The 16,754-nt window shown below is 35.4% G+C and overlaps 1 protein-coding gene across 1 annotated transcript in view; it reads left to right on the forward strand.

The window, feature by feature from the left end:
• The first annotated feature begins 1,382 nt into the window (after window positions 1–1,382).
• LOC131032585 (uncharacterized) overlaps window positions 1,383–16,754 on the forward strand; it is a 55,031-nt gene continuing 39,659 nt past the window's right edge. Inside the window, exons 1-8 of the mRNA XM_057963595.2 lie at window positions 1,383–1,578; window positions 1,699–2,080; window positions 8,067–8,158; window positions 8,298–8,400; window positions 8,934–9,199; window positions 10,477–10,608; window positions 10,749–10,871; window positions 11,867–12,019. Coding sequence (XP_057819578.2) covers window positions 1,864–2,080; window positions 8,067–8,158; window positions 8,298–8,400; window positions 8,934–9,199; window positions 10,477–10,608; window positions 10,749–10,871; window positions 11,867–12,019 — 1,086 coding nt within the window. The 5' untranslated portion in view covers window positions 1,383–1,578; window positions 1,699–1,863. The remainder of the gene's footprint in view (window positions 1,579–1,698; window positions 2,081–8,066; window positions 8,159–8,297; window positions 8,401–8,933; window positions 9,200–10,476; window positions 10,609–10,748; window positions 10,872–11,866; window positions 12,020–16,754) is intronic.

A 16,754-nucleotide genomic window follows, 5' to 3' on the forward strand; every position in this document is an offset into this window, starting at 1 on the left:
TAATTGAGAGATCAGATTAAGTTAACCTTGAGATAGATTCCAATTATAGTTTGATTGAAATGCATTCAGATTATAAGTTCAAGTTTGCATTAGAGATAAAATTTAGTTGATTCCATGCACTTGAGATCAAAATAGGTGATTCCATGCACTTTTCTTTAATTTATTCAAGAAAAAAGCCTTTTTCAATGCAACTGAACTTATTTTCTCAAAAGCTTTGAATTTTAATTTTAGAGAAAATGATTAATTCAATTTAATTGCTTTTCTGATTTTAAGTTATCTCAATTTAAAAATATCTTAAGTTTGATTTATTTTCTCAGTTTAATTCTTTTATTTTATTTTCAATTTAACTCTTTCTTTTGTAGATTAATTCCTCTTTTTGTGATAAATCTCTTTTTGTAAATTAATTCCTTTTTTTTTGTAATTAAATGGCAAATATATTTATTAATTAAATATGCTAGGATATTTAATTAAATAAATAGGGTAACTGATCAAAATGATTTACTTGAAGTGGTTTAATTGATTAAATAAATATTTAATTAATATAGAGTGATTTATTTGCTTTTTAACATTAATGATTGAAGAATTAATTAATTATGTGCTTAAAGTTGATTTAATTGCCTTTTGGTTAGGACCTCAGTGATGTTGTCGAGATTAGGGGCCCATGGCTTAGGTGACCATTTTTAGGGTATTACAACTTCGTCCTACAACGCATAAATAATACCCAAGTTTGAATAGCCTTCATTCTTCTTTCTCTTGATAAAAACACTTCTTTATTAAATACTTGAAACTGAACTCTTTTTCTCACTCATTCTCCTCACATAACACTTCTCCTTGCTCAATCGAACTTGCCATAAAAGATTACAAATTTCTCAAAAATGTTAACCAACTCAAAGATAAAAATCATACACTATTTATGAGAAATATGAAAAATTGAATAAAATGTAAAAAATTAATGATGTAAGACTCATTGACAATTAACAAACCTTCAACATATAAAATTTACAAATTTACAAATAAACATAATATAATAATCTCTCTATATATATTTTATGCTACCAATTTTTATTATAAGAATTGAATTGCTGAATAGAACACATGATATTGGGTAACATTTTTTTTATATTTTTTTTGTTCACAAAAATGTTAGAGGTAAAATAAAATTCCACATAAAAAATGATTGTTGGCACACCATCTATTTCCTAAATATAGGATCCTAAAAGTAAACCCACAGCTGCATGAATGATTAATAACAATAATCACCCAGATTCTTTTTACATTTTTTTTATTCGAAAGGAACAAAATCTTTTAAAAAATTATTTAAAATCTTTGATACACTTGTAATTCATTTTTTAAAAACTCCATTCGTAACTGGTACGTTGGCTGCACGAATCCATACTTAGTAATTTGATTAAAGCGGCATATAGTTCCGAAGCAAATAAATTAGTTTTACCCTCTTGTTGTTGATTCAAATTTGCTGAGAATTTGAGAAGTGAAAGAGAAGCAACATTCAGAAAAATAATTGAATACATGGTATTAAATCTGCACCAGATTCCTTTCCCTCGGGAAGTAGACAAAACGGTAACGATACTTTGCCATGATAACAACAAGACCCAGCTTATGATGACAGTCCCCACTTTTCCCACATTTCAAGTCCTTTCACATGCTTTCTAACATCCACTTTGACTCATTGCCGTGTAGATTCAGATAAAGTCCTTTGCCTTTGGAGATTCAATCATCAAAACCACTCAATCAGCGGGGCATGATTTAGGAAAGGAGGGCTTGCACGAATGCCATGGTTAAACATGCCAGTGCAAATTGTTGTGAAAATCTTGGTAGAGAGAAAAAGCAGGGGCTTTGGAGAATATGGTGGACAGGAGAGATCAGTTGGTTGTGAGCATAGGTTGTTCAAGATTAGGGGCTGCCCTTTCTTCCCCTAAATCATTTTTTGGTGGAGTCAAGAAGTCATCCTCAGTGCCCATGTCACCAGCTATGACTTCTTCAGTTGGCGGTCACATACACCAGCTCCAGTGCGCAGGCCCATTTTCAGGGTTCATTATCTGTGTAACAGGGCTATCTAAAGGTATGCGTGTTTCGGTGCTTAATAAATTGTTTATTTAATATGTTCTTACAAGAAAGGATTGATTGATCCCCATAATTCAGATATTCGGTATAGTTATAACTCAGACTTTAACATTTAAGCTCCAATTAGATGCATTATAATCCGTTCTTCCAGTACGATCTAAGATAGATCGATATGTCTCCTTGTTTCATTCTTTTCTTTTTGTACATAGATGCATGTATCTGAAAGATGATTAACACAAGGTCGGGAATTGAATCATCTAAAGAAATTTTTTTCTTTAAATTGACAAATCGCTTTCATGAATTACTCGGAGAGGCTACTGAATTCCTTATGATCATCCAAGGTCTGAAATCGAGTTATCCAGGTTTATTTTTTTGACTGAATTCTAGGCTGCATATTGCTATTAAATTGTCATAATGTCATGCAGCCAGGTCTGAACCTGAGTTATTTGGTTGATAAGTGTGTCAAGTTACCTCTAAACTACAGCATAGCTTGCAGGATCATGTCAATGGACAAGGGAATTGTATCAATTGCAGTTTGATGCCTGCTATTAGTTGGAGAATACAGTGTAATAGAGTAGCGTGGATGCTGGTTATGTTTTTGTGTTTTGGAAATAACAAGAAACAGTTTTTTTGTTTTACTTAAGTCCTGGATGCTCTTTCAAAACAATCAAAATTGTTTTTTTCTTTCTTGTAAGGTGCAGTTCATAAATACCAACCTGCTCAAGTTAGGATGCTTAAGTATGAAGGATTTTCAGATTCATGCCATCAAGATTATTGAATAGTTTCAAACTTTCAATTGCAGCTTGCTGCCCACCATCAGCTAGAGGATGCTTTTTAAAGTTCAATTATCTATGCTGTGCACTTTGTTTTCCACTATGGTTTTAGATGGATTGTTATATCTTCTCAATTCAATATTTGGGATACATATCTGAACATATCCTTAAGATCATTGAAGGACCCAAATGAAGTCATCCAAAGTTTTTCCCCTTTTGATTGATGAAATCCTCTGATTTATTACTCAGTGATGGCACTGAACTGTATATTGCATGTAAACTGTCAAATGGAGCATGGGGAAACTAGAGTTTGAATGTTATTATGTAAGCCATTGCTGCCAAAAAACTATAGCCCATTGGATTTGTGTCATCCAAAGATCATGGAATTGTTTGAATTGCCATTCTCTGCTCACCATTTGTTTTAATTGAATAATTGATTATGTTTCTGTATCTGTTTCTTAATATCAAAAGATTGGGTGGATTTATGAATATGTTTAAAGATCAATTAAAGAATTTTGTTCTAAAGATGAATAATTTGCTTGAATTCAAGTACTGGGTGCATGTATTGATGCATCTCAAAGATCATGGAAGGTCTAGAATTGGTTCATTTTGAGATTTAGTTTGTTTCTCAAATGATAGATCCGTTTTATGAATTACGTGGAGATGTTACTGAACTTAAGACTTCAGATTGCATTTAATTATTAAAACTTTCATGCTTGGAAAGTATCAGTTTCCCAGGTTGTGGACATGGATCATCATGGTCTGGTGGGCTTGTGTCAGTCAAATGATAATGGGTTTATTTCAATTGTTGTTTGATGCTCACAGTTAGTATTAAAGGAGTGGTCCTTTTGTTGAGTTTTAGAAATTAATGGAAACAAATTTTTCCTTTTGTGCCATTCTTAATTTTTTTTTTGATAGGTAATGGGCTGAAGCCGATAAGGTGTACATACCCTACCCATTTTGTGGGATTTGAAGTTGTGACCTCTATTTCAAGAGTACAAGTTATCCACCACTAGGCCAACTCAGGTTGTACTTTGTGCCATTCTTAAATTGATCAAAGGTATTATATATTTTTAATTTTGAGCTTTCACTGCTCATGTTTCAAACCCAAAGTCCTGCAAGTCCAGAGGAATTTTTTACTTGTTTCATGATTCTTTCCGAGGTTTGTTTCGACTCAACTTTCAATTGCAGTTATCTGTTCATAATTTGTTGGAAGACACATTTTAAAGTAGTGGTCTGGATTCATGTTATATGTGCCCAATCATGATTTCTGGTTGTAGACAATGATGGTATAAGTCAACCTGGGTTCGCTAGAGTAGAAGAAGACTACTGATACAAAAGGCAAGGTAGTCACATCTAAACCCATGGTCACTCCTGTGGATGATGAGCTACTCAAGCACAAGGAGGAAAATCACGGTGATTCTGAGATAGCAGAGGAGGACTTTCTTGAGAACATGGCAAGGATAAGGGGAATGATGATTTAAGTGATGATGATGAGGCACTTCAGATGGAGATATTGCAGCCCTTGCTGCCCACTCAGCTGTCTCCGACTACTTCAAAATATCTCTTGGAGAATACACCTCATCAAGGTTCATTATGCCCCACTATCTGTTCTTTGATTCAGATTGCTAAATAATATATGCTCTTCCTACCTGAGTTTTCTCTGGTATTCATTCTCCACTAGTTATTACCTCTAAGTGAATTTAAATTTCTATAGTTTGTTGGGGGGAAAAAGCCTATTTGTTGAGCATGCTGAGGACTTAGCTCTTATGGCTTGTAGGGAGTTGCATTTGGGTGAGGATATCCTAGATGTTCCTACACCTGATGACTTAGATACCCCTGAACATTTTTGCATGATAATCCTTCCTAAATTTAAGTCTCACAATCAGTTTTCTCAAGTTGAGCCACCTGAGCGGCATTCTCTAGAGAAGTTGTAGGGCAATCGTGTTTCAAGTGATCCTTTACACGGGGGAGATATGGAAGAGCATATGAAGCAAACTCAGGATCAACTGGAGGAGGAGCTTTATGTAGAGCAGAGTTCATACTAAATAGACAACTGGGAGTGAGAGGGATGAGGAGGATGGGTCTGAGAAAGTGTAGGGTGACCAAGATGGTCATTGATTTCAAAGATTTGTGTTTCTACCAGATTATGATTATCACTTAAATATCAGTAACAGTGAGCATATGCTTTTGTACCCAAATTTGCCAAACATGATTCTAATGGAGGTGACTAGAAACTGTGGAGTTCCATGAGAGGATGAAGTTGACATCTATTCCTGGAAGACGAGAACACGAAAAAACAATAGAGACGTTGGTGAGGATTATATGTTTGCTTGGGAGGGACTTAAGCATCTCTTTGAGGAGATTTTTTATGCTTGACAGTGGAATAGTGACCTCGTTCCCTAGATTCATGCAGGGTGAGTTGCTACGGAAATAATTTTCAATGCACTAGGGCCCATTCTGATAGCCTTTGATCCACTGAGCTACCTTAATACAGAGTGTCAACACTATTTCATATTGGCTAGGAAGTGAGAGCAGAAGTTGAGGAAGCTCTTAGCAGAGAGAAGAGGTTTAGAAATAAATTTGGTCCCCTAAGAAAAATGATGAAGATTTACATAACAAGAATTAAGCACTGGAAATTGAGAATGCAACTCATAAAGTAGAGTTCAGATGCTCGTGAGAGATAAGTATTAAACTTGAGGATCGGTGAACTATTTGTGACACTGCTGCACACAAAATGACATATCCATTGACCAGCATGCGACAGAGTTGAAGTAAAAATCCAAGGCCCTAAGACAGCTTCAGTGATAAAGGAAGTTGCAAGAATCTTCTCAGGAGCAGACTTGGGCATCTCTTGCCACACAAAGATTGGCACATGAGAGTCTGAGACCACCAGAACAGCCTTGACTGAAGAGAAGCGTGAGAGCAATGCTACTCTCCAAGTAGTTAAAAAGCTGAGGCAAGGTAGTGATAACTGAGATCGATGTCCTAAAAGCTCAAGAAGGTGATTAATCAAAGGATTTTTCATGGTTAGGTGCTTCAGCAGTTGCACTACAACAAGATTGGGGCAATTATTAGAATGGTCTCAAGAGTTGGTTACTACTTCAGGTGCCCACATAGCCTTTCAGGTTGCTACAGATCCCCAACCAGATCATGAGTGGTGGCAGTGATGCTGGCAAGTCTAGTGAAGAGGTTAGATTTAGGCACTGTTACCAGAGTCAGCTGGATCTGGTTTAAATCCAGTCTAGTCCAGATTGTTTTGACCAGTCAGATTTGTGAAATTTGGTTTTGATGTCTGGACTCTCAATTGCTATAGAAATTTTACCCATTTTTTTTTGAAAATTCTGGATTTCAAAAGTTTTGACCTCCATAATGTATCAATTTTTTCAAATCTGGTAACTATGGATTTGTGCAGTAGATTTAGCATAGTGTGAATAATATTTTCTTATTTTTAATAAGTTTAATGCTTTTATGTACTTGAGTAAAATGATAAACTGTTAGCATGTTCAGTTGAACTATGTAGTTGCATAGGTATATATAGTTTTTGTTAGTACGGTTGGGCTTAACATCTGTGTCCAAAAAGAACAGTGGTTGTTGGCAGTTATCTGACACACTACCTTGTATCCTATATTCAGGCAATTGTTCAAGGAGGTCTCTTGAATTTTCGTTGGTTGCCATGGCTGATCTATTTGAGTAATCTAGCATTGATTTTTTCTACATGTTATACCGTATGAATAAAGTGTCAAGTTAATTATCTAATTTTGTGTAATATCATTCTTGTGTATTTCTTATGGTTCAGGTTTGAATACCCATTTGTGATACTACAGAATCAGATTGTATTGAGCTTAATCATCTAAATGATTACAGGCCCTATGGCTGTTTCTCGTTCCATTTGTTTGGCAATGAAAAATTCCCTTGTGGTGTCTTCAAATTGCAAGTCATTTTGGCACTGATGCTAACTGCCTCAACCAAATCATGGAAATACTGTAGGAATCCATATTGAGTTGGGTATACAATTGAAGCTTTGTTGCTGCACACTGCATCTTCTTGATCCATTCCTTGTAGACAAAGCAGAAGTTTCAGATACAGTAGAATGCTAGAAGGCCTTGTCATCATGATGTCCTTATTGGCTGTGAATCTGATGATGGCTCACTCTGTAGGGATATAATAGCATTGCCAATTAGAAATGCCCTTATTCTTTGCCCCACTCATCCTCGAGAAGATGGAAGCAACGGATGATTTTTCATAGGAGGGAATGATCCAAACGGAAAATAATTTTTTTGATATAATGAATCATAAAAATGATGGTGATAAACAACATGTGTAGCTGTCAATAGACAGGTGGTGGTAGGTTGTGTGTCAACCTATGTTACTAGAAACGTGATGGTTTAGCTCTGTTGCCAATTTTAATGGGTGAAACAGCATTTCCATTCTAAATGTCCTTTTTTAGCCTGCTGTACGTTTCTCGCTGGTGTGTGCATAGTTTTTTTCCATGCCATCTTCCATGAGACTGAGGAAAGTCTTATTTATTTCTAAGAGCTTCTAAATTATTTATTGTTTACTCTTCCTTTTTGCGCATGTGTTTGAAAAAACTAAAATATCTGCCTAATAATTTCTATTTTATATGAAGTTTTAGTTTTTAAAATGTTTTTTTTTTCACATTTTTTAACTGTCTTGTTTTCTACTTTTTTATAAATTATAATTAAATATAAATATATAATTATTTTAAATAATTTTTACTATTTGCAAAATTAATTAAATTCGTTTCTTATTGCAACCTCTAAATATTCTGTTTCTCGTCACATTGCCATTGCCATTACGATTTCATTTACTTGTTTCTGGTAACATGGGTGTCAGCAGACACCAGTTTTGGAATAATTAATTAAGGTCATAAATAATTACAAAACAAGTCCTCTTTGCTTGAAATGTTTTGTGCTCAAAGTATGGAGGTGGATGAAAATTTGAAATATTGGTTTTCCCAAGATGCCTCATCTTTTGGTAAATTATCCTGTTTGATTCAGTGTTCAATGATCCATCTGTAACACAAATTCCTTGTACAAGTTTCAAGAACAGCATATGGTTCAAGTACTAGTTGTCCCTTTTTATTTATAAATATGTATACTGGTGTCAGTTTATGTTCCATCTGCTGGTAATTTTCTGGCATCTCATATTTTGCATTTATTGAAACGTGCTGTGATTGGTGTGATGCAGAGGCAAGGAATCAGGTTCAGGCTGCCACAGAGAGAATGGGAGGCCACTACAGTCCTGATCTGCATCCTCGGTGCACTCATCTTGTTGTTCAGATATCCTCTTTCTGCTTACATATTTCCTTACAAATAATATGAGTCAAATCAATTTTATTGTTAACCTTATTCATTTTCTTTGATAAATTCCTGAATTTGTTCTTGAAGTCCTTTGTTGTAGCTCTTTAACATATTTAACAGCTTTGGTGGACGTAAATTTGAGCATGCCTTGAAGCATGGATTGAAACGAGGCCTTTTTATTGTTACTTTGGCTTGGTTTGTAAATTGTGTCAAAACCAATGGTACATATACATATTTCCCAATTTATCAAGCTTTCTTAGGTAGCATTGTGACTGAAGCACTTTTCTGGCCTGTGAATGTGCTCCCTTATTTGCTTACATCAAAGCACCAAATTCTTGAACCAAAAAAACACAGATAAAGATGGTTTCTTCTTACTTTGTTAACATTAGCTGTGACAAACTTGTCTTGCTCCTAAAAATGAAAATGAATAATTGACAGCTTAGACTTGGGTTTTAAATGAACTTCTTGTTGTGCTATTAAACTTGGTACATGGTTAACCTAACAAGATTTCTCATAGCAAGCTTTAATCAATTATTGTTTAGACTTAGGTTTTAAATGATCTTCTCTTGTGCTATCAAATGGTACATGGTCAATAACTTATGAGATTTCTCATAGCAAAATTAATCAATTATTGTTGCATATAACTGATTTTACATTTGATAAAGTTGGCAAGAGTTTTGTTTGATACAAATGATACACTACAATGATATGCTTATTCGTTAATGGCTGGAATTGGCTTTGCATCTTCTTTCAGCCAGGCTGGATGAATCAGCTTACAGTGTGAATAGCATTGTACATCCTGGATTGCCTCTAGAGGAATTTTCCCAACTTGTCGCAATCACCAATGCAGAGCACTCTTGTTTGCCTCTCATTAGCCATGAGGATAGCAAGTCACTAAGCAAGGCTGTGCAACCGTTTTCTCAATCTTCCAGCAAAGATATCTCAAAAAATGCAGGATCTGTACTCTCTGGTTACTGTTTGTATATTGACATGGATGTGCCAAGTGAACTGCATAAAAAGGTAAATCATCAAATGCTTAATTACTTTCTAAGATTCTTGCATGTTCATTGAGGAGTGTGCTGGCATTTTGCATCAATGTTTTGGATATAATACAGTGTTTTATCAGGATTAGAAACATATTACAAAAGAAAAGAGGAATGCTGGGTTGGTTTAATAAGTAATCTGTTTCTCATCCTAATGATGGATCATAGAAAGAGAAAAAAACAAGAAATTATATTTATGCCCATTGATGATTAAAAATAAGTCAATAGGACTTGAGAGTACATCTGTTCATAAAAGAAAGTTATACAAAGAGAAAATCCTAGAGGGGCCCACAAAAGAGAATAACAGAATAAAAACATTTGGTCAAGAAATGATACAAATAGCCAAGTAGGGGGGGACGAGAACCTCAAAGATCATAAGCTGAAGAGTATTCGTGAGATAGGGGACAAGACTCATCGAGTATCTCTATTTGGGCCTTAACTGGGGAGTCATTAGATCACTGTGAAAAGACCAATACAAGATCTGATAGTTCTCATGGGGAGTGCTTAAGGTCGAGAGGGCTGAGTTGGGGGTTTCTAAGAGGAAGCAAGGAACTTCCTTTAGAATCACACGTAGCATCCAAGGCCGATGGAATTCCCGTAGTAGTAGTAAGGAAGCTTGTAATATGCGTTTGTCCTTGTTGCTAGGGGGATTGCTGGAGAGAAGTAGGTCTATGCTGTTGAGAAGGAGCCAAACTGCAATGTTGGGAAAAAGAAAAGCCACATTGTCAAGGGGGAATGTGTTGGGCTATAAGTTGTGAGAATGTTGTCTCACAGTTCTATTTGCATTTGTGTGAATCAGAGGTATATAAAATCCATTTAGAGCTGCTAGTTTCCTAGATGCGCTAGAAAGAGGCCATTAACCTGGGGGCTCTTGCATCCTTAGACACCCCCTGCGGGGATCTATGTTGAAGGGTCATGGCCTCTTGTATAGAGTGTGATTGAAAATATTGATGCAAAAGACAAACACATTGTTATTTCTAGGAGCTCCTCAATGAATCTCATGACTATAAAAATTAATATTTATTCTTATAGTTCCCTACAGACTATAAGGGACATATCTTATGCACCTTGTCCCCTATTTCGGCCTAAACATTATTTTGTATCAACTTTGCTAAATCATATAATGTTTTTTCTGTTCTCCTAAATTTTTCATTTATAGTGGCATGACAATTTTTGGCTTTTATTTGAAATGCATACTATTGGAATTTCTATATAGGCTTATTTGTCAATGTCTTGTGAAACATGCATGTATAGGTAGCTGAGGCAGCACAAAGAGAAGGTGCAACATGTGTAGATCGTTGGTTCATTGGATGCAATGCAACACATGTAGTATGTGAGGGTCCATCATTTCAAAGATATGTAGGCTACACCACAAACCTAGTAACGGTAATTGATACTAAAATTCTTGTTTCTTTTAACATTTGCAACTGAATTAATTGAAAGATTGTGCTATTAGAATTTGAAGCTGCTTTGCTGTGATCCTACATAGGATGTTGATGTCATTTTGTATTGAATATATGATTCAGCCATTATGGATATTGAAGACAACAAAGGAGAGATTTGTCCAGCGACTTGTCCATTTTTCTGCTGACTTGGCTAGACAAATAGCAATCATGTTGGATAATTTTCAAAGCAACCATTTCGTACAGGCTAGTTTTTTCAACTTTTTTCTTTTTTGCATGGCAGTATGCTTCTGATTTATTTATGTGGACATATGCATTCCATGTTAAAGTTTGAAGTCTATGTCATTTGTGCAATTGTGATATAAAATGAACTCCTGCAAATATAAAGATCCATGGCCTTGGAAGTCATATGCCTGGTTGTGATACAATTTGTTTCAAAAATGTTTGAAAGAGGACGAGATTTATGTTTTTGATTTGTACAAATAGTAAGTCTCTAGCCAAAAAAGCAAGAGTCTAGAAGTTTTGTAAGCAGCCTACTTTTACATTTTATTATGAGATTCATTTGTTCACATAAAATTGCCACAGAAGCTAAGGTGAATGCTTTGTACACAGTTTTTGTTTCAGACTTTCAGCCTGCTTTAAGATACATACTTTGGGTTCTCATGTCTCATTGGAAAGGCAATGTTATTTGTGTATGGGATTTCTCAGAATGAAATCAATCTAGATAGTTATGTTTCTAGTTTGAAAGTAAATGCTTTGGTCCTTTCTGTGTTTATTTTTTGTCATTTATATAGCACATCTGAATGATCACATCTATTACAGTTTCTTAATATACAGAAATTCTTTTTGGAAATGCCATTTAACAAAATGTATATAATGGAAATACTAAACAGCTCTTCAAAATTGTTGGACCATGCTGAAATTTTCAAAATTGTTGGACCAACTAAAGCATAGTACCAAGTAGTTAAAAATTTCATGCTCATCTATGAATAACAATGGAGACTTACTGTTGTTCAATCAATATTTAACAGACTTTTTAATAATGTGGACTTAGGTTTGAACCTTGACTGATTCTATGCTTGGTATTCTCCAAACATATATAAAATATATACATGATGGACCCAAATAGCTTTCAAAGAACTCTAGTATGTCAAGGGTCCATATATTATCTCATGATGTTTTGAATTCTTAATTATATCCTTTGCTGAAATGTATTATTTGTATCTTGTTTGAAAATCTAGGATGAAAATATTCATGGACGTGGCTATGGAAGTATCTTGTCAAAACATGGAATTTGTGATGAGAAATATATACAGACAGAGGTTGAAGAACGAGAACAGAGAGTAAGTGCAGCCAAAGCATGTGTTAGAAGGAGGCGGGGACCTCGTATGCAAGTAAGCTGCATATTTCCTTGTATTAATTGAAGTTTGAGCATTGGCGAAACTTATCCCATTATACATATTATGTTTGTATTCAATTGATAGGGATGATTATGTGCAGCTCTTTGAATTCGTTCTGATTCTATCTATATGTGGGTCCTAATAGACATGTTTTCACAAAGTCCTTGTTATAATCTATTGTTTGAGGTGGGATTTGGGATTGTTATCTTGCCAACATCATTATTAGATTGCAAACTCGAGACAACACAAATGAATTATGCTTTTACATGTTGATGTAGACATGCGAGTGCTTGTTTTTTGTTTCACTCGATTAGCACTGCTATTCGGAAGTATCTATAGTAACTGAGAAAACATGCTGTCTTCCCTTGTGTCTACTGCTTATGTTCCTCTCATTATAATTGATGCTCTCTATTTGTCTTGAAGCATGCACATCCTCTGTAATGGACAGTTAACTTTCAAATGCCAAATTGACTGAGTATTATATTTTTGAACAAATTCCTAACATGGAAGACATGCTATCAGCTCTGCAGTGCAGAATGTATCTACATTTCCTTTTCAAGTCCTCTCAAATCTTGTTTTGCTATTGATGACATTGAGATTTGATTATCTTCTACTATCAGTTTTTGTCTTCTATCATCATATGACTGATTTTGTAATTGCCAAATTTATTACATTTTGGGATAGAGGAATTTGGGATGCTTAAACTATTGTATATTCTATAAAAGATGTGCATGTTGAAAGTCCAAAGTGAGGAGGAGAAATTCACTCAGTGCAAAGAAGCAAAGGCTTTATTATTGTTTATCTGGAAAGATAATAGATGAGGTTGTTGTCATGGGATCTGGGTATAGATCACAAAAGTGGAAGTATGAATCTTCTATACAAAGAAGATAGACAAGGATTCCTTAAGATGCAGGAATATAATAACCTGAGAACATGGTGAATCTAAATGCTTTGCAAGTCCAAGCATTAATTTGAGATAGAGGTGAGAGTAGATGCACTTCTTTTCAAAAACAAATGTGAGTCAGAGTGAAGCAGGGGAGCTGTATATGAATTTTCTCAAATGGGTAATGATTAGATATGAACCACCATCTGCAATAGAGATAAGATTAGGGACTCATTTTGAGCACAAGATCACATGCAATGGAGTGGACCGTGGCTCTATTCTGACATTGGTTGCATTCAAATTTTTCAAGAAGTATAATGGTTTGTTCACATTGACACGTGATCTAAGAGTTGTCCATTGAACTTGTTCTTGGAGCCATTTTGGTTATAAGCTCTTATCGGATGAAGGCACAGTATGTTAAGAAGATGATAGATGCAGGAATTATCTTCAAGACATAGAGAAGTGATTGGCTCTCACCCATAATGTTTACTTAGAAGAACATAGTCCTCAGATTCGTATGTGATAATTACTCTATAACATTCACAGATTATACCTTAGAAGAAATTACTGGGAACGAAATTTATTGATGAGTGGTATGGCCGGATCATCATTGAAAAAGAAGACATGTTGAAGATGGCCATTCTATTGGAAAAGGACATTTATGCATACAATTGAATATCTTTCTATTGATGAATGTATTTTTCATTATAACACAACAAATTTGTACACTCCTGTGAGTCTGAGTAAAAAATGGTCCCCTAGCACAAAGGTGAAAATGTGCAACTTGGTCAAGAAAGATCCCAAGGCAAGGACAGTCACTAAACAATTTTGTGGTCCAGTTATGGCAGTAAGGTCTATTGTGGTTGATTATTTGGTTTAAAGGGATCCTTTGATGATAATATTTTAAGTCTATTTAGTGGCAGGTGCCTTCCCAGCTTTTTCTAATATGACCCCATCAAATTTTGCATAAACATCACCTATTTGGTGTTAACTCATCCTTCTCTCCCCAGTAGGGCACCTTCCATGTTTATCACATGTTCAGGGAATGTTGTTCCCTTAGAGCAAGCTACTACTCAACGGAGTACTTCAAGTGCATGCACTGAAGGAATGTTTTCTGTCCACCTTATTCAGCCATGTTTTCTCTTTAGAAAACTTTAGTCAAAGTTAATGCACTGCCAAATTTGAGGATGTTAATTTAGATGTGGCATAGGTGCACAGGAAATGCAAAGTAGTGAACTCCATACTTTGTCCTTTTGTTGATATTTGATCCTAGATGCCTCTTTGATGCCTTAAATTGTTTTCATGAGGATGAAGTTGCCTAGTTGCCTCCAAGACTTTGATTTGTCCTCTAACATGTGATTTCCCCCTTTGCTGTTATAAATTGACATGTAGAAAGAGCATTCAAGCATCGAGTGATTAATTTCAATTAAGTCAGTCAAATGAATGAGTGACTAGGCATTGAATTTAATGCATTCCTTTTTTGATAGATCATCTGAGTTTGAAGAGCCTTACTGTGAGTGTTTGCCATCTATCTTTTCAAGTTATGTAAAGGTACCTTGAGATATATGATTTAGAAGGATAGTGCCTCTAGTCGCCCTTTTCCTTTAGAGAACCATATGTTTAGGACATGCAAAAGTGAATCATATCTAGTAAGGTCCATGCCATCATTGTTTACAGTCCAAGGAAGCAATAATCGTTTGGGGAATTAATCGGCAAAACAAAAGTATAAGATTTTTTCAAAAAATCCGGAAAAATTGTGAAAAAATCAGATTTACAAAAAAACGTAAAAAATTGTAGAAAAACAATCAAAAACTATTTTTTTTTGATATTTTAGGACATTTCCATAGCATAGAGATATTGTAGGCAAATGAAATAAACACTTGAACACATGAATTGCAGGAAATAGATTTTGGTTGTTTATATTCATATCACTGATTACGTTGCACAAAATATACTACACCATAAATAATATCTAGATGGTGATAGATGTCAAAATGTCAATTACAATATAGTTTGACTTTGAACAAAGTCAACTTGTAAACTAAGTACAAAATTCCAAAATATCAAATGTAGGCAATGACATGCTAGAGGGCAGGAGGCCCTGATGATGAATCTCCCGGGTGAGAGCCTGTCCTAATTCGTTCAACCCATTGAGGACCAAAGTTGGCTTGCCTCATGATATCAAAATCTTCATTCTCAAGCGGACGATCAACAACAACATAATCATCATCATCAACATCATCATGATCATCAACATCATCAACAACAATCAACTCACACTGTGGATATATCTCATCGAGGTCAATTGGCAAGCCTTCCTCAATAGTTCCTGATTTTGCCCATGTAGAAATTAGTGTTTCCCTTACAAGTGAAAAACACAATGAATAGTGAATACAATTTCAAAAACTGCAACTATATATTAATATTCTCACCTTGAGCTTTCCTTATTTTCAAGCGGAGGTTGTGATGAACAAATACCAAGTCATTCAGCTGTTGTTGTGATAGGCGGTTGCGTTTCTTGGAATGTATGTGTTAAAAAACACTCCAATTACGCTCACAAGATGATGAGTTGCGCGGTTGGCTCAAAATGTGCACTGCCATCCACCTTAAATTTGGTTTTTCGTCTCCAAAAGAAGCCCACCATGCAGCTGAAAAACACATTATATGGAGATGATATTGTAAGACTAAGAATATCTTATAATCTTAACAAACTCAATGAGCATGTTGGCAAAATAAAGAGAGTGTCAAAAGTTTATAGAGTCTACTTGGTTGAATGGTCTTTCTGCTTTGTATAGCAGCCCTAGAAGAGAGAAAACCCTTAGCATGCTTGTACACTTCCAACTCTATCGTAGCCGCATCAAATTTTTCCAAGTTAGGAAACATTTTTTCCATGCACTTGAAGAAGCCTTGTTTGATCTCAGCATCAATTTCCATGAAGTCAGTCTTATAGAATAACAAAGGATTGAGAAAGTATCCCACAACATGGAGAGGAGTGTGCATCTGTCCATCCCATCTCCTATCAATTATGTCCCACAACGGCATATACCTATCCCTGTTATTTTCCAGCTTACTCCTTATCACCTCCTTGGCCCTATCCATGGCCTTATACACATATCCCATGGGGGGTTTATCCCCATCCACTAGTCTTAAGACTTTTACTAAAGGCTCTGAAGATTCTACAATCTGTTCAATAGATTCTCAAAAGGTGGTAGAATACATATACTCTGCCACTGCTATGCCATTTGCTTGAGTTGTGAAACCAAACTCCATCCACTCAGCTGAAACAAACATTCGCCTCAAATTATCTTTTTGTTCACATAATGTTTGTAATGCAAGGAAATATGTTGCAAATCTTGTCACCCTTGGTCGAACTAGCTCCTTGCCTCTTGTGAAAGAGCACATTATAGCCAAAACCCTCGTGTGATTATAAACAAATTTGGTAACCTTGTGAGCTTTCTGAAATGCCGCCTTAACCCATTCAATTTTTCCAATGTCCTCTAGGGTTAGATCAAGGCAATGTGCTGCACATGGTGTAAAAAACATGGAAGGGTATTTATCTGTCAAAAGTCTCCTTGCAGCAACAGAAGCAACAACATTGTTTGTGATAAATCGAACCACATTTTGTGGCCCTACATCTGTAACTACCATGTCATACATCTCAAAGAATGCATTTGTGGATTTCATCATATTAGATGCATCCACAAATTAAAAAAAAACAGTGCCAATCTCACAAGAGACAAGGAGGTTAATGAGAGTTTGGTTCCTTCTATCTGTCCAACCGTCTGACACGATGCTGCAACCAGTTCTAGTCCACTGTAACTGATGTTGTTTAACAACATCTTGAAC

This window comes from Cryptomeria japonica, chromosome 2 (assembly GCF_030272615.1).
Source record: "Cryptomeria japonica chromosome 2, Sugi_1.0, whole genome shotgun sequence".
NCBI lineage: Eukaryota > Viridiplantae > Streptophyta > Pinopsida > Cupressales > Cupressaceae > Cryptomeria > Cryptomeria japonica.